This window comes from Astyanax mexicanus, chromosome 3 (genome assembly GCF_023375975.1).
Source record: "Astyanax mexicanus isolate ESR-SI-001 chromosome 3, AstMex3_surface, whole genome shotgun sequence".
In the NCBI taxonomy this organism is placed as follows: domain Eukaryota; kingdom Metazoa; phylum Chordata; class Actinopteri; order Characiformes; family Acestrorhamphidae; genus Astyanax; species Astyanax mexicanus.
In genome coordinates, this window is record NC_064410.1 from 60,897,435 (window position 1) to 60,922,483 (window position 25,049).

At 36.9% G+C, this 25,049-nt stretch overlaps 1 protein-coding gene and 1 long non-coding RNA gene across 2 annotated transcripts; one reads left to right on the forward strand and one right to left on the reverse strand.

The window, feature by feature from the left end:
• The first annotated feature begins 904 nt into the window (after positions 1-904).
• On the forward strand, positions 905-17,924 carry LOC103035067 (pyruvate dehydrogenase (acetyl-transferring) kinase isozyme 2, mitochondrial). Its single transcript, XM_022666653.2, has 11 exons — positions 905-1,146; positions 2,621-2,762; positions 5,103-5,174; positions 6,405-6,589; positions 7,453-7,539; positions 7,640-7,717; positions 8,683-8,759; positions 9,358-9,456; positions 12,733-12,843; positions 13,914-14,027; positions 15,232-17,924. Exons 1-11 carry the CDS (start codon positions 1,029-1,031, stop codon positions 15,373-15,375), a joined length of 1,227 nt encoding a protein of 408 aa, XP_022522374.2. The 5' UTR covers positions 905-1,028; the 3' UTR covers positions 15,376-17,924.
• LOC125799399 (uncharacterized) lies at positions 14,034-14,707 on the reverse strand. The gene is made up of 3 exons (XR_007438292.1): positions 14,430-14,707; positions 14,234-14,301; positions 14,034-14,201 (listed from the first exon to the last, which is right to left on the reverse strand). It is a non-coding gene; the product is annotated as an uncharacterized LOC125799399 (long non-coding RNA).
• Positions 17,925-25,049: the final 7,125 nt, after the last annotated feature.

A 25,049-nucleotide genomic window follows, 5' to 3' on the forward strand; every position in this document is an offset into this window, starting at 1 on the left:
TAGCACACAGCGTACTCTCAACTGGAAACAACCACCGTCTACCTGGAGGACTGCATCGGGCACTACAGCATTTACACAGAACAGAGTGCCAATCCATATCTGGGCAATTTAGAGTATCCAATTTACTTGATCTCCATGTTTTTTTTGGACTGCAGAAGGAAACCGGAGTCCCCGGAGGAAACCCACGCAGACACAGAGAGAAAATGGAAACTCCACCCAGATAGAGACTTGAACCCCAGACCCCAGTGCTGAGAGGCGAATGATCTAACCACTAAGCTAACCACTAAGCCACCATGCCACCCCAAGTATGTGTTTGGACATTGAAAAATGACAATTTTCTGGGTTCCATCTTGGGTACATTCAATTTTAGAAAAGAAATGTCCAGAAAACCAGATAACAAACAGACCTGTCTCAAAGTTTCTGACTTTACCAAGTTGTTTTTAAATAGAATCTCATTTTGTTCAGACTAAAACCATTTCTTTTTCATTCAAATATTTAATTTATTTATCAAATCCTCACAGCAATGTTTCTACTCCAAAAAATCTAGTAGAAAGCTTTCTTGGGACAGCAGACACAGTTACTCCAACAAAAGTAGAACACTTTAGAATAGTTTTTTCTCTTGAGAGTGACCCTCTGTGTCCTTATTGACTGAATACCTCCAGTGTGAGTGTGTGTGTGTTTATCTGTAAGAGTGCGTGTGGATGTTTTCAACTGAGCTCTATACACACACTTTCACACTCGCGCTCTGATGGTAACCACATGCCTCACACTGTAACCCCGCATTCTGCAGAGTGGGCGGGGCCACAGCTCTGCTGTTCCCTGATTGGTCAGCTCAGGAGCCGGTGTAACACAGTGGGCAAGTCCTCATCACATATAAAGGTGTGTGTGTGTGGAGGCATGTGCAGATTAAACACTCTGAGCTGTACAGGAACAGGATTCAGATATCTCCACCTAAACCACCAGTGTTCACCAGTCTCTACCATTAGCGCTTTCTCGGTTCTCCAGCAGAACATCAGGGTTCAGACAGCATGAAGTCCGTACGGTTCATCATGAGGAACGCCGCTCTGGCCAATGTGCCGAAGCACGTCGACCACTTCTCCAAGTTTTCACCATCACCTCTATCAATGAAGCAGTTCCTGGACTTTGGTAAGAGAACTGTAGATATATAGAAAGTCTAGAACCATTAAGGGTTCTTTAAGGACTGTTGGTTCCCTAAAGAACCATGTTTGAGTGCAAAGAACAAATCTGCCATGTAAAAAATACCAATGTTTTACTGCAATGTTCTCAGACAGGTTCTATTGCACTTTAATAGAAATATCCTGCATTCCACTATGTTCTACAACAATTAAACAAGGGAACTTATGGAGAAACTCTACATTCCTATAGGTTCTACTTCACTTTTGCAAGGGAACTCAACACTCCAATTGGTTCTATTGCTTGATTGTATGATTGCACTTCTGTATGGGGACTTTTAGAGGTTCTACTTCGGTTTAATCTTTAATTTCAGCCTTTCTGAAAGTAATATTCAATTGGGGAATTCAAGACTCAGACTACAGGTTCTTCTGCACTTCTGTAGTGAAACCCATCACTCCGATTGGTTTGATTGCAGTTCTGTATGGGAAAGTTTAGAGGTTCTACTTCAGTTTAACCTGGAATCTCAGTCTCAACTGGGGAACTCAACACTCCCAGAGGTTCTTTTGTACTTCTGTAATGGAACCCATTACTCCAATTGGTTTGATTGCAGTTCTGTATGGAAACTCCACCTTATTAAGGGCTCACCTTCAGTTTTAAAGGAGAATCTACCAATCCTATTGGGCCAACCTCAGTTCTAAATGGTACTTAGCACTCCAGTATGTCACAGAGCAGATTTACAGGGAACTTGGCACTTATAATGGTCTTATTACAGTTTTGTAGAGTACAATTGCAGTTCTACTTGAACTGTCAACACTCGTCCTACAGGTTCTCCTACAGTTATTTATAGAAATGTTTTTCTAGGGGAATTCAGCACTTCCATATGTTGCACTGCAGAAGACTTCCACTTATTCTATTGTACTTTTACTGCAATTCTAATTACCCATTTAAGTAGAAATTCAACATTTTCATAGATTCAAGTGCAGTTCTATATGGGAACTCAACATTTTTATAGATTCCAGAGCAGTTCTAGATGTGAACTCAACATTATTATAGATTCCAGTACTGTTCTGTGAGCAGTTCAGGTTCTATAGCAGTTCCTTGATTTTTTGGGATGTTAAAAGGCAGATGTTCTACTGCAGTTATAGCAGCTATATGAGGAAACTCATCAGTTCTTTATGGGAACTGATGAGAAAACAGGACTTCCACTGATTCTATTGTATATTTACTGCAATTCCAATCACTCAATTAAGTTCTACTGCAGTTTTATCTGGTATCATGGAATCATGGAAGCATGAGGTGTTAAGGGTATGTAACACTTCTATGGGTTCAGTTGTATAGAAAGAAGTTCTATTTCCAACAAAATCCTACTGAATTTCATAATTTAAGAGCTTTTTTAAAAATTATATCATTGTTTAACACCAGAATGAGCATTTACAGTGCTGACCTTTACCTATATATGTGTGTGTGTGTGTGTGTGTGTGTGTAGGTTCCATAAACGCCTGTGAGAAGACCTCCTTCAAGTTCCTCAGGCAGGAGCTGCCGGTCAGACTCGCCAACATCATGAAGGAGATCCGCCTGCTGCCCCCCCGCCTCCTCAGCACCCCCTCCGCTCAGCTCGTACACAGCTGGTACACACAACCGCACACACACACTTCCTCACAGACCTACATATCTTGCAAAACTCATAATCCACCTCAGCTCGTGTGTGTGTGTGTGTGGTTTGGTGCAGCAGTGGTGTGAACTTTCCCCCAGTTTCTGAGTCAGGGTTTTTTGCTTTAGTTTCTCAGACAGTAAGAGTTTATAACCTGTGTCTGGCCCACATCTCACTGCTCAGCTCAGCGGTTAGTCTGGTACATGGTCTTTAGTCCTGGTCTGGGTTATTTAGCATTGATTTAGACCTGGGTTTGGCCTAGTTATGCTGATACAGTGCATGGGTGAATCTGGGTTACTTAACTCTAGATTAGGGGGATTTAGCTCTAGGTTATATAACCTCTATTTAGGTTTGGGTTAGAGTTCTGATTTTGGTTGGTTTGGCTCTGGGTTTTGGTTATTTGGCACCGATTTAGCCCTGATTTGGGTTGTTTAGCTCTCAGTTTGAATATGTTTTCATGGTTTTGGGCTATATAGGGCTAAATAAGTCCTGGAATTAAATTGTTTAGCTCTTGGTTTGAAGTATTTATACCCAGTTTTTGTAGTATATTTGAGTATTCAGTCCCAATTTAATCCTGGGTTTGGGTTATATATCTTTGGGTTTTGGTTATTCTGCATTGATTTAGCTCTGATTTGGGTTATTTAGCTCTCGATTTGGGTTGTTTAGCTCATATTTATTCACTGGTTTTGGGTTATATAGCCCTAAATTAGTCCTGGAATTGAATTATTTAGCTCTGGGTTTGAATAACGTATACCCAATTATTGTAGTGTTCTTGGGTTATGGAGTCCCAATTTAATCCTGGGTTTGGGTTATGTAGCTTGGAGTTTTAAGGATTATTTTCCTCTGGGATTTAATTATTTTGGCCTGGGTTTGGGTTATATAGCCTTGAGTTTGGGTTTATTAGCCTTGTAATATTTAACCATGGTTTTATACCCAATATGTGTAGTATATTTGGATTATTAACCTCCATTTTATCCTGGGTTTGGGTTATTTAGATTTGGGTTTTGGTTATTTGGCACTGAATAGCCCCGATTTGGGTTGTTTAGCTCTGGGTTTGGCTTATTTGGTTCATATTTGTTCATGATTTTGAGTTAAATAGTCCTAATTTAGTCCTGGAATTACATTATTATAAGTTATTTTGGCCTGGGTTTAGGTTATTTTACCCCGATTTAGTCCTGGGTTTGGGTTTATTAGCCCCAAATTGGTCCTAGGTTTTGGCTACTTAGCTCAAGTTTTGAAGGTATTTACCCCTGCTTTACATTTTTTATCTATGGGATTCCTGTAATTTAGCTTTGAATTTGGTTTATTCTGATGTAAGTTATTTATTTGAGTTCAGCACTGCTTTAGGATGTTTAACCCTAAACTTGGGTTATTTATTTGAGTTTAGCACTGCTTTAGGATGTTTAACCCTAAACTTGGGTTATTTATTTGAGTTCAGCACTGCTTTAGGATGTTTAACCCTAAACTTGGGTTATTTATTTGAGTTCAGCACTGCTTTAGGATGTTTAACCCTAAACTTGGGTTATTTATTTGAGTTCAGCACTGCTTTAGGATGTTTAAACCTAAGTTTGGGTTATTTATTTGAGTTTAGCACTGCTTTAGGATGTTTAACCCTAGATTTGGGTTATTTATTTGAGTTTATAACTGCTTTAGGATGTTTAATTCAGTGTTATGTATTTGGGTTTAGCCCTGATTGTAGATATTTAATGGTTTAGACATGTTTTGAGGGCTGGGCTGTGGTGATATCTGACCCTGCAGACGTCTGCAGAAGCTGCGCAGTAGGTTTGTTTACTGCAGTAAAACTGCAGTGAAGTTCTGGGAGCTTGGTGTTTTTCTGAGATCTGGAGAGAAACATTTGTGACGGCTGATGATCATGTTTACGTGCAGAGAAACAGGTCTGAATATTTGAGGTCAGTGCTGGAACTCGCTCAGAAGTGAAAGAAGAAAGTATTACATAAGATACAACAGCTTCCTCCTGGAGGCTCGGGCTGTTTACCACTGAAATACTCTGTTCTGATTGGAAGATATCGAAAGGGGTGGGGCTTTTACAGAACTTTTTGTTCCCTCAGGCGAGACGGGACAGGGAAAGTACACTGTAATACTAATATTTCAGCTCCAGAACTGAAACAGCTGGTACACAAACACATCTGCTGCAACACCCGTAACTAACGTACCACCTGCCACCAACACTGCAATCCAACCAACTCTGCCAAAGCTTTAGTAATAAAGACCCACAGAGAGGAAATAACCTGGCAGGAGAAACAATAACCTTTAGCTTACTTTACTTTCTCTCTCTCTGTCTCTTTCTCTTTCTCAGGTATGTCCAGAGTTTAATGGAGCTTCTTGATTTCCTGGATAAAAGCCCAGAAGATCATGTGGTTCTGCAGGAGTGAGTGTTTCACACAATCTGAAATCCCCCTTAAAAAGATGAAGAATAATCCATGCAAATAACCATTTCTGCATTAAAGCATGAAAGTTGGACTTTTCATAGTTGTATGTCAATCCTTTGCCTTTATAAAAAAAAAAACTCATTTTTCTAAGCATGATAAAGAACTGGGTTATTCAGCCCTGATTTGGGGTATTACGTCTTGGGTTTGGATTATTTAGCCTCAGTATTGAGATACTTAGCCCTGAGTTTGGATTCCTAAATAATGGGTTTGGGTTTTTTTAGCTTTAGTTTTTAGTTATTTAGACCTACATTTGATATATTTAGCCCTGAGTTTGGATTACTCAATAATGGGTATGGGTTTTTTTTTTTTAGCTATTTGAGTTATTTAGACCCAAATGTGGGTATTTAGCCCTGGGTTTAGATTTATTGTAAATATATTTGTCTTATTTAGCCCTGAATTTGGATTATTTGGCCTCTGTTTTAAGATATTTATATATTAGATTATTTAATAATACATGTGGATTCTTTAGCTTTGATTTCGAGTTATTTAGACCTAAATTTGGATATTTAGCCCTGGGGTTGGATTTTTTCATAATAAATGTGACTTATTAGCCCTGGCTTTGGATTATTTAGCCTCAGTTTTGAAATATTTAGCCCTGGGTTTGGATTACTTAATAATAAGTGTTGGTTATTTAGCCCTGGCTTTCTGATATTTAGCCCTGTATTTGAGTTACTTATACCTTGGTTTGGCTTATATGGTTGTGGGTTTGGGTTATTTAACCCTGACTCTCAGATAATTAGCATTGGGTTTGAGTTATTTGGCTGTACATTTGGGTTATTTAGAGCTGGGTTGGATTATTTAATAATAGGATTGGGTTAATTGGCCCTGGATTTAGGCTAACTATTCCTGGGTTTGGGTTATTTAACCCTGCCTCTCAAATATTCACCCTGGGTTTGAGTTACTTAGCCAATGTGGCTGTGCATTTTGGTTATTTAGTCCTGGGTTGGATTATTCAATGATACGATTGAGTTAATTAGCCCTGGGTTTGGGTTATTTAACCCTGGGTTTCAGATATTTCAACTTGGGTTTGTGTTACTTAGTCCTGGGTTTGGGGTATTTGGGTTTGGGTTAATAATTCTTGGGTTTGTATTTATTATACCTGGGTTTAGGTATTTATGGTTCTGTATTGATTATGTTGAAGTTAATTACAGCTGTAATTCTCTCAACAGCTTTGTGGAAGCCCTGGTGGCGATAAGAAACCGCCATAATGACGTGGTTCCCACCATGGCTCAGGGCGTGATTGAGTATAAAGAGGCGTTTGGACAGGACCCCGTCACCAGCCAGAACATTCAGTACTTCCTGGATCGGTTCTACATGAGCCGCATCTCCATCCGCATGCTCATCAACCAGCACAGTAAGGACCAATGCATTTAATGAAACCACAACTCAAAATTCACTGCAACACATTTAATGCAACACTGTATTAAATGCAACCAACATTGTATTCACTACAACAAACACTGCAAATTTACTGCAACACTTGCATCCACTACAACCAGCAAGTAATGCATTCACTGCAACACTGCATCCACTACAACCAGTAAGCAATGCATTCATTGCAACACTGCATCCACTACGACCAGTAAGCAATGCATTCACTGCAACACTGCATCCACTACAACCAGTAAGCAATGCATTCACTGCAACACTGCATCCACTACAACCAGTAAGCAATGCATTCACTGCAACACTGCATCCACTACAACCAGTAAGCAATGCATTCACTGCAACACTGCATCCACTACAACCAGTAAGCAATGCATTCACTGCAACACTGCATCCACTACAACCAGTAAGCAATGCATTCACTGCAACACTGCATCCACTACAACTAGTAAGCAATGCATTCACTGCAACTCTGCATCCACTACAACCAGCACTGCACACTCACTGCAACCTTTGCCATATTCAGTGCACCATTCACTATAAACAATGAATTCATCACAAGCAGCACTGCATTCCCTACAAGCACCACTGCAAATATACTGCAACCAGTCAGACAAATTTACTGCAACACTGCATCCACTACAACCAGCAAGCAATGCATTCAATGCAACAGTACTATCCGATGCAATACCACATCCACTACATCCACTGCAAGCAACACATGCAACAATGCATTTACTGCAACACTGCATCCACTAAAACCAGTAATGCATTTACTGCAACACCGCATTCACTACAAACTCTAATACAATGTATATGTGTGTTTTTCAGCATTGATCTTTGACTCCGCCTCCCAGCCGGCCCCCAGTACCATTGGCTGCATTGACCCCAACTGCAAGGTCACTGAAGTCATTGAAGGTCAGCAACACAGAAACATCCATCACAGTTTTAACAGCAGTTGTAAACATCTGCACAGTGATTTATTTGAGCTGTATGTATTCATGTTATTTTTCCTCAGATGCGTATGAATGTGCGAAGCTGCTGTGTGAGCAGTACTACATGTGCTTTCCTGAGCTGAAGCTCCAGGAGATAAATGGTGAGTCCTTCTTACAAAAGTTCAACAGCAGCTTTAAGTGTTAATTTGTAGGCTAGACAGCCTCCAGACACTAGAGGGAGGCAGCGAGTGGCTTCTGGAGGCAATCAAGCCTAACTAACTACACCTGTGCCCTGCCTTTAAAAGAGGAGAAACACAGACACAGCATTTGAGAGTGTGGAGAGCCAGCGGCTGTTTTTATGTCAATATTTTTGGGAGATTGAATCAAATGAACCAATTGATTCAACCTTGTGATACGTTTAAATTACACCCTACCCATCATGATCCCAAACTGCAGATTTAGGTCTTTTCGAGACCCTTAATTTTTTAAATTCTATCGGTTTGGCAAATTATGTGCATTATATAAATAATAATATAATTTATTACAAATAATACTTGTAAAAAACAACAGTTACAATGCTTTGTATCTCTTTTTTGTTGTGTGTCATGTTTACAACAAACACAGAGATCAGAGATCAGATTTTTTTTATCTTATGTAGAAACATTTAGATACAAAACATTCATAATCGTGATTTTACATACAGAAATTTTTATCTTTTTAATCTAAAATATTCGAAAACACTCCTCATCTCTGAAGTGCTTTTTAGTCTTACCATGGGTTTGGAAACAATGTTTTGAATCATTGATTCACTCAAATTTGAAAAAGGCTAAAAAAAAATGTGAGGGGAACTTTGGGAGGGGCACTGGGTGATGTATGGGTTTAGGGGCGGGGCAGGAAGTAGAGCTGATTGGGCTGAGCAGTGTGTCTCTGATAGCAGTGAGACGCAGATAGGAAGTAAAATAGTGATATAAATCAGAAGATGAGGTCAGTACTGAATCAGTGGTCAGTAAAAGGTTCAGTACGTGCTGAGTGTGATCTTTGAACACTGTGCTGAATAATTAAACCAGTCTGATCCAGTTCAGAGCGGAACTCAACTCTTCTTATCTGCTGCTGTTTTTCCTGGCAGTGAATAACAAGACTGAACCCATCCGCATCTCCTATGTTCCCTCACACCTCTACCATGTGCTCTTCGAGCTCTTCAAGGTGAGAACCCTGACTGAACACTGAAATACACGGCGCATTAAAGCGATAGTTCAACACTGAAATACACGAATCATTACAGTGATAGTTCAGCACTGACATACAGAACTGATTAAAGCGATTGTGCACACTGTGAAGATACACCAGCAGCTCATTTAAGGGAACAGTAATGTTATTTTATTCTTTATTCTGTTTATTGTTGAGTTATAAGTCCAGTTTGCGTGGAGCAGTGCATCCATGTGTGTGTGTTTAACAAGCAGGGGTGTACGCATGTGTGTCCAGGTTTTAAACAGTCAACAGCGCACCTGTATTTCCAAAAATAGAAACACACCAGAAGTTTACCTGAACACACCTCACTTTTAGACCACCAAACCATCAGGCTACACTATAAAATGGTTACAAAACGGTAAAATGCCTAGCAGCAAAAGTTGCCAAATAATGCCCAATCTTACCTAACTAAACAATGAATTACTGGAAAAGCTGTGCAGCTATTTAGCTAGGTGGCTAGTACAGTAATGTATTATTACCCTGATGGCTTGTTTATCAATTAAATCAATCTTAATTGATAATTTATCATCTTTGATTTTGCCTTTTTCTATAGAATTCAATGAGAGCTACAATTGAGAACCATGAGTCCAGCAGCTCTTTACCACCCATTAAAGTCATGGTCGCTCTGGGAGGAGAAGACCTGTCAATCAAGGTGAGCAAAAATATATGAAGATAAAAACAACACCGTACAGAACTATAATTTGCCTATATACATATATTTATATATCAATATGAATTTTCATGATGATAATTTTTTCTTTATTTATATGCACTTTTTGTTTTTAGAAATAAAGGTATTGAATACAGTTTATCCTGCTTTTGTTGGAGTAACTGTCTCTACTGTATAGAGATTATTTTCAACTACATTTCGTAGTGCAAAAAAAAAAAATCACTGGCAAAAACTAGACAAAATATATAATTTCTGTCCAATGACAATCAAGTATCTCCATTTTTGTTGGTTTTTAGTTTACTACATAATTAATGAACACACGAACTGTCTTATTTTGTGTCAAAATGAATTGATAAATGGACCAATAGAAATTCTCCAAAAATATCTGAAATAAACTTTTTTTTTTACATTGTCTTACTTTGAAAGTTAAGAAGGTTTTATCCTCTCTCATGTAAAGTTGCTGATTTGGAGATATCTGTTTTTCACTGGACAGTGACGATATGTAAATTGTGATGTATATGCTTGTATCAAGCAGAAAAATATCCAGTTTGATAAACACAAATTCTTAGACATCTTAGTAAGATTTCTTAAAATAACCAATTGTAAAGTCTAAAAATGAGTGAAAAAAACATAAATCAAGCCAAAATCGCAGATTTTTTTTTTGGCTTAAATTTGGACACAAAAATCAGAATAACTTGACTGGTGACTTTTTCGTGCTTATTTTAAGTCAAATGACCTAAAATAAGGTGAAAATTCTAAGTGAGACTAATTAAGACAATTATTCTTAAAAAATAAGCTAAATAATTTAGACCTGAATTCCACTTAAAACCTCTGGAATGTAATCAAGAGGAAGATCAAGCAAATCTGAACTGCTTATATTTTTGCGCAAGGAGTATAAGGCATAAAATCACCCAAAAGCAGTGTGTAAGACTGGTGGAGAGCAAGCCAAGATGCATAAAAACCAGGGTTATTCCACCAAATATTGATTTCCGAACTCTTAAAACTTTATGAATATGAACTTGTTGTTTTCTTTGCATTATTTGAGGTCTGAAAGCTCTGCATCTTTTTTGTTGTTTCAGACATATATATTTTCTGTAAATAAAAGCTCTAAATGAGAATATTTTTATTTGGAATTTGGGAGAAATGTTTTCTGTAGTTTATAGAATAAAACAACAATGTTCATTTTACTCAAACATAAACCTATAAATAACAAAATCAGGGAAACTGATAATAAGGTGATCTCTCATATATTCTACAAGTTTCTGGTGCTAAATACAGTAACATGTTATTCAGCTATTTAACTCTATCAAAGGTTTATGCTGTTTTTCTCAGTATGAATCATTAACGATGCAGGCTTGTAAACATTAGCAGAGTTTATTAGCTGCAGGCGGAAAGCAAGTGCTCCCCTGCCCTAAAACTAACCTCACTTCAGGACAGAGATGTAGACAAATTTACTGAACGATAAAAACCAATAACCTTCACCCTGAACAGCCTGGACCTAGAGAATCAATTCATTACTCCTCCTTATCTCTATCTCTGTTATATAAACCAGGGTTAGCATTAGCATTAGCACCAGAGTCACTGACCCTCATACACATTAACCAGATTAAAGGAAACAGAGTTATATAAACAGAGTTTAAAAAAAAAACAGTGTTCTGCAACAAGATTAACCCAGAGAAATCGCAGCTGCAACAGTCCACCAACAAAACAACATATTTTCCAGTGAGCCCCTGTTTAAAACTTAATATACACTGATTTATTCTAGCCGAGTGCTGACTAATCAGCAAACAAGCAATTAAAGGTTCCAAGGATTCAAAAACACTTTGTCATTTCACATCACACACACAAAGAAAAATAAGTACAGATTTGTACTTAAAAGAGTACAAGGCTTGTCGATGGGGCTGTACCTTATATTGAGGTACAAAAAAGTACCTTTCAGTGAAAGTCCTTTTTTGTAACCATGGTTTTGTGCCAGTAAAGATTATAAAGCTTATAAACATTATCATCAACTAAATATGTGTCAAGAACTTGAAGATCCAAAATTGTCTGGCTTTCAAATAAAAATTGTGCAATTTAAATAAATATAGTTTATTAGTACAGTGATACAGAATACTGAATGTACCTTTTGTCTAGTTAAATGGTACAAATCTGTATTTATTGCTGTTAGGAATAAGTACTTTGTACTTCAGAGGGAATAAATCTGATCCTGTAAAGACCAATATTTTACTTTTGAGGGTGCAATTATGAAGAGTGTAACTTTTGAGTACAAAAAAGTACTTATATTGTACCTCACAGTCCAGTTTACACCCCAAAATAAATAAAAATAAAACATAAAAATAAATATAAGAATAATAAAATAGATACTAAGATAAATGCACAAAATATAAAGGAGTAGGGAAATAGCAAGGGCATATGCTGCTTCATCCTAGCTAACAATATTTGATTAGAAGAATGTTTTATTTCTGAACGTTACAGCTAATGTCCTTAGAATGTTCATTCTGTCATTCTGTATTCTTGATGGTCTTGGAACATTTTTATTTAACATTTTAAAATGTTCTGGTAACGTTGCTGCAACATCACTTGTGTCAAAAGTTTACATTTTTAGTTTTGGGAATATTACTTTTAATATTTCCATAATGTTAGTATTTGTGCCCTATATACTGGGATCTATAGCACACTGATCAATAGAGGATCACGTTGCTGGATTTTGGCATCATTGGTGTGATTTAGGTGTAGTGTGAAATAAACCAATCAGAGTGCCAGTAGTCATTCCCTTTAAGAGGCAGGTGAGGTCTGACATTGGCGCGTTCGTATCTTAACAGCGTGGTGCTTTTGTGCATCTCATTCACACTGTGAAGATACACCAGCAGCTCATTTATGGGAACAGTAATGTTATTTTATTCTTTATTATGTTTTTTGTTGAGTTATAAGTCCAGTTTGCGTGGAGCAGTGTGTCCGTGTGTGTGTTTAACAAGCAGGGGTGTACGCACAGTGTGTCCTGGTTTTAAACAGTCAACAGCGCACCTGTATTTCCAGCCACCAAAATAGAAACACACCAGAAGTTTACCTGAACACACCTCACTTCCAGACCACCACACCAAACCATCAGTGTAGATTTATTCCTAAACTCTGAAACTATTATAACGGTGCGGGAGCAAGGTGTGAAAATAGACTGTTGACTGAGTGTAAGATAGCAATGAGCATGTCTCATGTTTATATTTTGTCTGTTTATTTGTTTGTATGTGTATCTGTGTGTAGATGAGTGACAGAGGAGGCGGAGTTCCTTCCCGTAAGATTGAGCGTCTCTTCAGCTACATGTACTCTACAGCCCCCCGCCCAGAGATCACCACCCAGCGCCGCACACCACTGGTACACCTTCAATTACTTACATAATTATTATAATAAAACCAGCTGTTTTATTATATTCAGTGCCTTTTATAATGTTTGAGGCAAAGTCATACATTTCTTTTGATACGTCTCTGTCCTCAATTCTTTAAATCAAACCAATCAGACGTGATTTAAAGTTCCAGACTTTAATTTAATGATATACATTGCGGTTTACAATGAGGAAATGACAAAACTTTCAGGGAACCATCAAGTGGAGCATGATTTAGGGCATGTCAGAGTGTCTTTGCTATCATAACGACAGGAAAAGTACACCTTGCTCAGCTAGAAATGCCCAAAAGGCATGTACTAATTGTCTTAATTAATCATGGGTGTGTTTAATTTTTGGAGTAACGAGAAATAAACCAATCAGAGTGTCTCTTGCTCATCATTCCCTTTAATAGCCAGGTATACTCTTGACTTTGGTGAATTGCTATTTTAACGGTGCAGCTACCCAAAAATGTCGAACGCTTCTCAGCAGAGGAAACTGCCCTACTCGTTCACCCTGTGAAGGAGCTCCAGTGGCTCATTTACGGGAACAGAAATGTTATTGTATTTATTTAGTATTCTGTTTATTGTTGATGGAAAATTTGGGTTTGTGCACTGCTGCACAATTTACACCTGTATAGGTTTTATTCAGTCAGTGGAGCTTCTGTGTTTTCTGTTGCCAAGATAAACAAGCAAAACTCCAGAAATGTACCTGAACACACCTCATTTCCAGAACACCACGCCCATCAGTGTAGATATATTCAGAAGCTCTGCGGCTGTTTAAACCAGGCAGGTGGAAGGTGTGAAAATAGACTGTTGGTGGGGTGTAAGATGGCAATAAACACAGAGAGACAGCTTGTGCAGGGTGCAACCTTAGTCTCACAGGTATTATTATTGTTGTACAGGTGTGTTTAATAAGATCTAATCTTGAGAAATTGCCAGTTGTCTATCCAGCGTATCAAAGACGAACATTATTGGGCATTATGTATAGTAAATGCAGTGTTACTGATTGTGAATTATATAGATAATGTTGTTGACCGTGTGTGTGTGTGTGTGTGTTGCTGCAGGCCGGTTATGGTTATGGGCTGCCGCTCTCTCGTCTCTACATTCGATATTTCCAGGGGGATCTACAGCTCTACCCACTGGAGGGCTTCGGCACTGACGCCATCATTCACATGAAGGTAAATATATTAAACTTTACTTCAGGGGTGGAGGAAAGTTCTAGATTCCATTACAACTCAAATGTACAGTGATGCTCTAATACACTGTAAAGGTCTAGTCTCCAGTACAGTTCTAATAAACAGTAATGCCCTATTAAACCTTAAAGTTCTAGCCTCCAGTAAAGTTCTAATCCACTGTAAACTTCTAGTCTCTAGTAAATTTCTACTTGTAAAGTTCTAGTCTCTAGTAAAGTTCTAATTGTAAAGTTCTAGCCTCCAGTAAAGTTCTAATCCACTGTAAACTTCTAGTCTCTAGTAAAGTTCTAATTGTAAAGTTCTAGTCTCTAGTAAAGTTCTAATTGTAAAGTTCTAGTCTCTAGTAAAGTTCTACTTGTAAAGTTCTAGTCTCTAGTAAAGTTCTACTTGTAAAGTTCTAGTCTCTAGTAAAGTTCTAATTGTAAAGTTCTAGTCTCTAGTAAAGTTCTACTTGTAAAGTTCTAGTCTCTAGTAAAGTTCTAATTGTAAAGTTCTAGTCTCTAGTAAAGTTCTAATTGTAAAGTTCTAGTCTCTAGTAAAGTTCTAATTGTAAATTTCTATTCTCTAGTAAAGTTCTAATTGTAAAGTTCTAGTCTCTAGTAAAGTTCTAATTGTAAAGTTGTATTCTCCAGTAAAGTTGTAATCAATTGTAAAGTTCTAGTCTCCAGTGAAGTTCTATTATACAGTGATGTTCTAATCCCCTGTAAAGTTCTAGTCTCCAGTGAAGTTCTATTATACAGTGATGTTCTAATCCCCTGTAAAGTTCTATTTCACTGTAAAGTTCTATTTCACTGTAAAGTTCTAGTTTCTAGTGAAGTTCTAATATACACTGATTGTTCTTATCCGCTGTAAAATTCTAGTCTTTTGTAAAATTTTAATCCACAGTGAAGTTCTCTCTGAAGTAAAGTCTACAGTTAAAGTTCTAACCTGCATTCCTTAGTCTACAGTAAAATTCTAATCAGAAATAAAGCCCTTTTCTATAGTAGTTGTATATACTAAGATACTAATCCACTGTAAAGTTCTAGTCTTCAGTAAATCTCAGCGATGCTTTAATGTAATGTAAAGTTCTAATCTGCAGTAACATTTTAGTCTATAGTAAAAGTCCTCTTTTGTAGTAAAGTTGCAGTGTATATTAAGTTCTTAATAAAATATTAAAGTTCTAATGTACCGTATCGCTCCTCTTCCTCAGGCTCTGTCCACAGACTCGGTGGAGAAGCTTCCGGTGTTTAATAAAACCGCACTGCGCCACTATAAATCCAGTCAGGAAGCAGATGATTGGTGCGTTCCGAAGAAAGAGCCGCTGGATTTGGCCAGAAACAGCTCGGCTAAGTGAAGATCTGGACCGGACCGCTGCAGAGCGGATCTGAGACCAAATCTAAAGCTGGGACCAGCGAGGGACCCTCCGTCTGCTGAGGGACCACCCTGACCAAACTCCCAGAAAGAACCACAGTGTTCTTTAGGCCAGTGGAACTGAGAGGTGGCCAAAGTCCAAGAACCTGAAAAACAAAACTAGGAGTGGAGAACCTGCAGGAAAGCGTGAAGAGCACGGGAAGAGTGTGTGTGGAAGTGTGTGTGTTCACAGTTCTGAAACAGAAAGTGTTTTTAGAAGAGCGTGGACCACAGAATCTTTAAAATGCATTTTAATGACCCTCTGCTAAAACCCAAAGTCTTGAAGCCTTAACTGCTGTTAAGATGCAACAGTGAGTTTAATCATAACCAGAAAACCTTAGAAAAATAATATAATTAAATTACCAATCATGAGTTACATTAATCTCTTTAATTCTCAGTTCTTGAGTCTTAAAGCTTAGGTTCACTGCAGACTGACTGAAGTTTTCTACAGTTATAGGCATTAAACTGAGGACTGGATTTCCTTACAATCTAGCAAATAACCTTAAGACCAATCCAACAAATGCTGTTTTTGCTTTTTGATAACGTGGTAGCCTTCTGGAGTTGCATAAACACTTAGAAACATAATAAATACAGAAGAAAACCCAGAACTTTTAGCATTTTTAGTGAAAATAACATGCAAAAACACCAATTTTATATATACAAACCTGGTATATATGGTAACAATTCCCAGCAGAAGACCTTAAACATCTTTATTCTTTCGCTCTTCAATCTGCTGACATGTTACAACCAACTGTTCATGTTTAAATCTATGGTTATAGTTGATCTAAAACAAAAAAAACCTTAAGAACAAAGATTGAAAAGTGGGTGAATTATTAAATGTATGGGATGTACCATATTTAAGTGCACTTAAAATCCTTAAATTTTTTAAAAATCATCAGTACGCCTTATGTATGAATTCTTCCAGTCTGGTATTGGGTAGCAGTGAAGTTTCTCCAGCACCAAGGCTGTAGCAGTATTAGCATTAGCTGCTAACTGTGCTAGTGCTAGCTCTTTCACTGTTCAGAGGCGAGTATATCGGACTGTAGTCTGCGTGTTTACCGTATTAAAACAAGTCAAGACTTGACTTGACTTAAAACAAGCTTAAAACAAGCTAAAACGCCTTAAAACAAGCTACCGCTAGCTGATAGTGCCCTGGCTTACCAGAACACTCAGGGTTCCTCTGTGTAGCGCTGTTGGCCGGTGTTTACTAGCGCTAAGTGCTGCTAACCGTGGCTAGCGCTGCTAATAACCCCAAATAAACAGTTTTCAGGAGAGAAATCTGTGTAGATTTACGTTCAGCACTTGTTAAACGTTGAAAGATAATGTTTTAAGAATTTTAAGGATTACAGCTACAAGGGAAATATGGCGACACCCTTGTTCCTTACTAGTGTCGCTTAAAATGAGCCTTAAAATAATCCGGTGCACCTTATGTATGAAAATATACCAGAAAATAGACATTCATTGATGGTGCACCATATTGTTGGTATGTAAAATACAGTAGGTGAATGTCTAAAAAACTAAGTACAGAAAAGAAACAATTAAAAAAAAAAGTTTCTCTTTTTATATATGTATTATAATTAAAGCCAATAACAGGAATACTATCATGAACACTAATTTTAATTTCATGCTCACTGGGAGATATAAATGTCTGAAAGCAGAACTGAGGGTTTATTTGGGTTAAAAATCTGTTTGAAGCTCTTTTCTGATGTTAAAATGATTCTGTGGTCCATGATGAAGAGCTCAGTCCCAAATGGTGTCCTATAAGCCCTGTAATACGTTTAAGTCCATACTCGATCTATAGAGAAAGAAGCTTGGAATGGGAGGTTTGGCTAAAATATGAGTTTTAGGACCAGATTCCTACAGTTTCAGCCAAGTTCCTTCACTGTGATTGGTCCACAGTAAGGTCTATCAAAAATCCCCCATGGTCATCCAGTTCCTACAGCTTCACAGTCCTCAACTGCAGGGCTAAGAGCACCATTTGGGGTCATTTGCGCTTTATTCGGAAGTCCTGAGATGAGATAAAGTGTGTGTTTGTGGAGAAAAGAAAGGAAAATCAACGGTTAATGTAGATGGAGGGAGATGAAGAGGTTATATTAAAGTAAAGTAAGATTTAATAGCACTTTTCCTCTGCATCGTTCCTACACTACTCGACTTTACTCTACAGACAAACTCCAGTCCAGCTAAGCTTCTTTAATACATTTACATTCTACTAAAATATATTCATTTACAATCAGCATATATGCAGCTGAAACAGGGAACAGTGCACTATAGGACTCTGTGGGCGTGGCCTAAACTTTTCAATCACTCAACCTTTAATTTTACAACCCTCATTTTCAGTGTAACTGAGCATTTACAAAAACAGAGATTGACATGAAAGAAAATAATAACTAAATTTAATCATTTTAAAATAACAGTAAATAAAAAATTTAAATAGATACAAAATAAAAGTTGATCATAATAATAATAATAATAATAATAATAATAATAATAATAATAATAATATAACAAAACTTGGTTTAATTGAAATCAAAAGAAGATAAAATCAATACAACAAAAATAATTAAAATTAAGCTAAAACAAATTTTTACACGTTACAATAAAAAATACAAATAAATAAATTAACTAAGAAATAAAAGCAATAATAATAATAAAAAAATAATAATAAAAAAAATCAAAATAAGTAATGGTGCAAAACTATACAAAAATAAAATTAATAATAACAATAATAATAATAATAATAATAATAATAATAATAATAATAAAAACAAATAAAAAGAAAATAAAGAACTAAAGGAAGAGAAGAACTAAAATAAAATTAATAAAAAAATAAAAGTTAAGAATAAATAAGATTGAGTAAAACAGGTACAGGCTGTCTGAAGGTGGTTAGATATTAAAAGTTATCGTTATTAATGGCTTTATTTTTTCCCCTTACATTACTTTTTTAAACTCTTTTACTTAAAGAGTAAAAAGCTTGAGTTAATATTCAACTTCTACAGAAGTATTTTATTAAACACTAGTATCTACAATATACTTCTACCTACAGAGTAATGGATGGAGATACTTGTTTTTTACACCTAAACGTGTCTACTAAACGAGAGTAAAGTTGAGTAGTGTGGGTACAATGCTGTGGAAAAGCACAAAAAGTGAAGACAGTTAAAGCCCTGATCTGAGATCAGATTGTTCAAATTGATAAGATTTGCATTAATAATGAAAAAAATCTGTATTTACTCAATTTGTGTTAAAAAAAAACACACAATGCACTCTTTGCACACTTTTGTCCACCAAACCTGTGCAACCTGCTGCTGCCGTATTTGAGAGTGTGTGAGTTTGTGTGTGTGTGTGTGTGTGTGTGTGTGTGTGAGAGAGAGAGTGTGTGTGTTTTAAAGCAAAAAGGAAACTGATCTGATTGCCAATAGAAACACAGTGTGTTATTATTCAGATACTTGAAACACTATTGATGTTGATCTGTATCATTAGATCATTAGCAAGAATCACTAGTGTATCGTCTGAATTCAGGGAAATTAACAGATGTATATTTTTGCTGTTTTATTTTTGTATAATATCATTTATAATAAAGTATTTTGAGTATTATTGGGATTCTGAATGTGTGTATACATAAAAGACAGATACCCAAACAACGACACCAAGCAAAAGTCCGGGTTTTAGGAGGATAAGCGTAAAGATGCAATATTTAAGTGAAACCAAGTAACACTTTAAATCGACTATTTGACTACTTTTGAGTTACCACTTTAGTTTTTGAGTCAGTTTCTCTGATTTTGCTATTTATAGGTTTATGTTTGAGTAAAATGAGTAAAATGAACATTGTTGTTTTATTCTATAAACTACAGACAACATTTCTCCCAAATTCTGAATAAAAATATTGTCATTTAGAGCATTTATTTGCAGAAAATGATGAGAAATGGCTGAAATAACAAAAAAGAAGCAGAGCTTTCAGACCTCAAACAATGCAAAGAAAACATAAAGTTCATATTCATAAAGTTTAAGAGTTCAGAAATCTCTCCAAAATATTTGGTGGAATAATCCTGGTGTTTTTTAATCACAGTTTTTCATGCATCTTGGCATCATGTTCTCCTCCACCAGTCTTACACACTGCTTTTGGATAACTTTATGCTGCTTTACTCCTGGTGCAAAAATTCAAGCAGTTCAGTTTGGTTTGATGGCTTGTGATCATCCATCTTCCTCTTGATTATATTCCAGAGGATTTTAATTTGGTAAAATCAAAGAAACTCATCATTTTTAAGTAGTCTCTCTCTATATGTGGCCATATATACATGTGATCTGGTCTGGTACATGTGATTTGACCCAGCTATCAAATACAATACTTTTTAATTGAGCTGAACTGCTGATAAAACACAGTTTAATCTGATATATCAGCTAGATAATATACTGCTATGAACAAACGCTGTCTCTGCTGCTCCATGCTGTTTACACACTAAGAGCACAGTCTGTGCAGCGTTCACTGCTCACATCTGCATGACTCAGCGCTGCACATCCCATTAAAAACACTGTGTTTAAAAGCGCAGCAGCAAATGTTATCACCATTCTGTGTTAAATCAGCTTCACACTGCACAGATATACAGATACAAACTGAAACACAGAATCTTCTCACTATATTTCTTACTTTCTTACTCCAGCACCAGACAGCTCTGACCAATCAGAGGAGACGATGTTCTTGTGTGGTTTATTGGTGCACATTTTTGTGCGTTTAGGTTTTTATGCCTGTGTGAAAACAAACCAAACAGAGGGAGAAACTGAAGCTCCAAATAAACAAACTCATCAACTGATCCAGATCATAGAAACTTTCACAACTACAGGTGTGAAAACGTGAAAATGCTCTTTTATACTCAACTAATTCTGAAAATCCTAATTCCTAATTTATTTATTCCAGCTTTATCTCCCCTCAAACATACATACAATTATTTTATACTAGTATTTTAATCAACACCACTAATATAATTAAAACAATTGCATTTTACAATTACTACATTAATCCTTTTATTTAAATTTGTTATTTTATTAAACTTGCATCTTAAGAAGAACAAGTGTGATTAATTGCAGTTAATCACAGAATATTGTTGTGATTAATGTGATTATATTATATTTTTTTTTTATCGATTGACACCCCTAATCTTATTACATAGACGTAAAATTTCTTAGGTTTTGAGTTTATCAAATGAAATTTATTTGTATAGCGCTTTTTAAAACTGTGTTGGCACAAAGCAGCTTTACAGAAACATGATCACAGGACAAAGAATCAGGTAAAAACATTAAAACATAGAAAATACAGAATACAGAACCCCCAGTGAGAACTCCCTCAGAGCTGCAGGTGGAGGAAGAAACCTTGGGAGGACCAAGACTCACATTTAAGGGGGGACCATCCTACCGCTGATCAAACAGCTTTTAAATTAAAATTTAAAAAGTCTTTCATACATCCACATAGGTTTTATATATTCAGGAGTATAGCAGCGCCACTAATGGCTTAGAGAGTGAGATGGATGATGAGCAGCTGATCTGTGGTGGGTGATGGATGGAGAAGAGCTGACTTCAGAAACTTCCATCAGTCTGGCCGGACAGGAGACGCGAGAGCCTGAGGGTCCAACATCCCTCGGTATCAGGTCAGACAGGTGGGCAGTCAGTAACTCGGAGGAAGGCCGAGAGATGGAATTAGTTTTGACTGGATTTATGTAAAACAGAGAATATAAAACTTTATCAGAGTGTGGCAAATGACTCCGGCAGATCTGAATATAAAACAGCCTAACTAAAGCCAAAAGAGAGAGCCAGAAGGTAACATAGACACCGAGGCTCCCTGAAACACCGGCATCCACCCACTCCACCATCCACAAACCTGAGTGACCGTGTGCAGTGGGAGAACAGCAGCACCAGCATCAGAACTCAGTTTACCACAATTCCCTCTGTCCATGAACCCCTGAATCTGCAGCCTTATCTAAAGAGAAAAACATTAATTTAGTGAACTTGTTGAGTTTTACAGTGGACAGTGGATCTGAACACACACACAGTGTGAGATTTATCACACTGATACCTGCCTCCACCCACACACTGCATCTGATCTACTGCTCATCCCATGCCTCTCCTCTATCACACACTCAGCGTGTGCTCATCTGATTACGACTCTGATTATTATCACCTGTGCAGGTGATCACGCCTCACACACCTGAACCTGAATCACAGAGTCCACAGAGTTCCTCTCCTGATATCAGCGTGAGGTAATTAGATATGTCTCCGATACTGGTGCGTCTCAAAAAATTAGAATATTATTAAATATTTACTTTATTTCAATTGAGATCAAAATGTGAAACATTTATTATATAGATGCATTAAACACACAGAATGATCTATTTTAAGCCTTTATTTATTTTATTGTTGATGATTATGAAGCTTACAGCCAATAAAAGCCCAAAAATCTGTGTCTTGGGCAGTGTGCCAAGTTCTGCTGGAAAATGAAATCTCCATAAAAGTTGGAGCACCCATCACTGATTGGTGGAAACTTCACTCTAGTCCTCGAGCAGTTTGAGCTGTGTGTCTCTCCACTCTTCCTCCAGACTCTGATCCCTTCATTTACTTTAAATGAAATGTAAAATTTACTGATGATCAGTGATGGTTTGGAGAGACATGTCTGCTATCTGCTGGTGTTGATCCACTGTGTTTTATTATCAAGTCTAAAGTCAGTGCAGTTTTGTTTTCCCACAAAATCTTACAGCACTTCATGTTTCCCTCTGCTACTGACAACTTTTATGGAGATGAGGATTTCATTTTCCAGCAGGAATTGGCACACTGCCCACACTGATGCCAAAAATACCAATTGGTCTTATATAATATTCAAATTTTCTGAGTTACTGACTTTCCTCAGTCACATGATTGGCCCTTGTCTCATGTTTATAACTAGTTTGTTTGTAATAAGTTGTGTTTATTTATTTTATTGTTGATGATTATGGATTACAGCCAATGAAAACCCAAAAATCAGAGTCTCAGAAAATTAGAATATTGTGGCGGCTCTGGGTTGTGTGTGTGGCTGCCTGCAGGCATGTTTCTGTTCTCCTGTGTGCGAGGATGACAGGGGTGGGGCATCTCCCTTGGGAGGGGTTATGCAGAGAGGGTGGGCACCACTCTGGATCTGCCATCTGGGAGACACACAGCTGGGTTGGTGGCCTTTGGGCTATTTGAGCTCTGTGGTTATTGGTTTAGCTCTCCTATTATACAAGACTAATTGGTACTTTTAGCATCAGTGTGGGCAGTGTGCCAAGTCCTGCTGGAAAATGAAATCCGCATCTCCATAAAAGTTGTCAGCAGTGTGAAGCATGAAGTGCTGTAAGATTTTGTGGGAAAACAAAACTGCACTGACTTTAGACTTGATAATAAAACACAGTGGATCACAGTGTACAGTAAGTTTTATTTTTTTATTTTTAACCAGCTTTTAAATTAAAGCTGTATAGAAGAAGTGAAAATAGGTCAGTGCTTCAAAGCGTAGTACACACAGGCCTACTGCGCCACCTGCTGGACAATAAGCACTACTACAGCAGAGCAGCTGGCAGATTTATAACATTATAGCTTTTAGTTTTTTGTATTGCAAATGTTATTTTTCTACTTTATAATTTATTTTTACAGTTATTTGTTAAGCAGTGCCCAGTTAGTCGACTGACAATCAGATCTGGACCTTATTTCTATTTGCTTAGGTGTTTTAAACCTCTGAACAGAATTGTATTCAAAATTCACATAAAATTAAACTTTACTGCACACATTATAAAACCCAAGATATTAAATATAATGTTTTCTCTGACCAACTACATTTATTACAGATTTTTTGCAGTTCTTACAGCACTTTTTTGGAAAATACTAACTCAATAACCTACTACACTAAACTACAGTATCTCATGAAAGTGAGCACACCCCTCACATTTTGTAAATATGTTATTAGATCTGTTCATTGGGCAACACTGTAGATATGACACTTTTAAACAGTGTAAAGTAGACAGTGTACAGATATAGCAGTTATAACAGTGTACATTTACTGTGCCCTCAAAATAACTCAACACACAGCCATTAATGTCTAAACTGCTGAAAACAAAAGTGAGTACACCCCTAAAAAGTAAAAATTGTGCCCAAAGTGTCAATAGTTAGTTTGGCCACCATTGTTATCCAGCCCTGCCTTAAAGAGCCACTAAACCTTGAATCATATATATTTTTCATTAATAGCTGAAATGTGTTTCTCTGCAGTTATAAAACATATTATCCTGCTTTAATTTTTATAAACATTTCCTAATTTAACCCTTGTGTGGTATTCAGGTCTGTGGGACCCGTTTTCATTTTTCATCAAATGATACTAAAAAATATTTTTTCTAACTCAAACTCATTGGCATTGGCTCATTTTTTGTGAAAAAACATATATCAAAACACATTTTTGATAAACACACACTGTACACCCCCCCCCCCCCCCCCCACACACACACACACATTTATATTACATACAGTATGTTTGGCCAAGGGCTAATAAACATTGCTTCATTTGTAAATTTGAAACTAAACAAATTTTCTACTCATATCTTGAGTTTAATTCATTTTCTTTTACATTTTATTAAAAAACTAATAAAAAAAGAGTAGCACTTTTTAAAAGAAATGTAACATAAGAAAGGTAAAGGGCAAATATTAACCATGTAAGCTGTTTATATTGCTTGCAATTTAGGTGAAGCGAGCATGTGTAAAGCATTTTAATGTAAAATTGCTTAATTTTGCTGAATTAAATACAAGTAACAAAGTAAACGAGTAACAAAAATATGAACACCACACAAGGATTAAAAAAAAAAAAAAAAAACACTTTTATTGTGGTAATTTCCGCCTCTGCAGCACCCTTTCTGATTAAATAAAAACTACTGTTTACATCCCATAATGCTAGCTTCAGCTCAGAGTGCCGCCATCACTGTACTGATAAAAACATAGACATGTATAAACATAGACTCCACATAAGCTGCTACACTATGCAGAATCTTTTCAGTGTTATAGGATAGAAAACAGTGTTTTTTAATGAGCTTCTTGTGCAATTTTTAAGTTATTAATGCCTCGTTTTAAATGTCAGGGCTCTCCTGATTCTAGCAAGGAGGTGTGGAGCTACTTTGAGCTGGATAACGGTGTAAAAAGAGATTTATCGGGGGAAATTATGCCCCGTATCACCCAGTCTGAAGGGTGTTTGTTGGACAAACTGTTAAAATTTCTGGATCTCTGAACGCTGTGGGAGAGCGGAGGTGAGCTATTCATCAAAGATAAGAACTTTTTATCATGTTTTACTACAACAAAATTACATTTTACACCAGAGTTCTCCTTTAAGTAGCCACCTACTGTCTCCCACAGACTAGCTCAACTGACCTCTTCACCCACCGATCCACCAATCACAACTGCTGAGAGATACCTGAACTTTCAATTTTGTTTGATTAGACTGTTTTAATCTTCAAAGTCAAAGTCAAAGTGGTTTTTATTGTCATTTCAGCTATATACAGAGTACACAGTGAAACGAAACAACGTTCCTCCAGGGACCATGGTGCACATAAACACAGTGTAGACAGAACAATAGTGCAACAGTACAAAAGT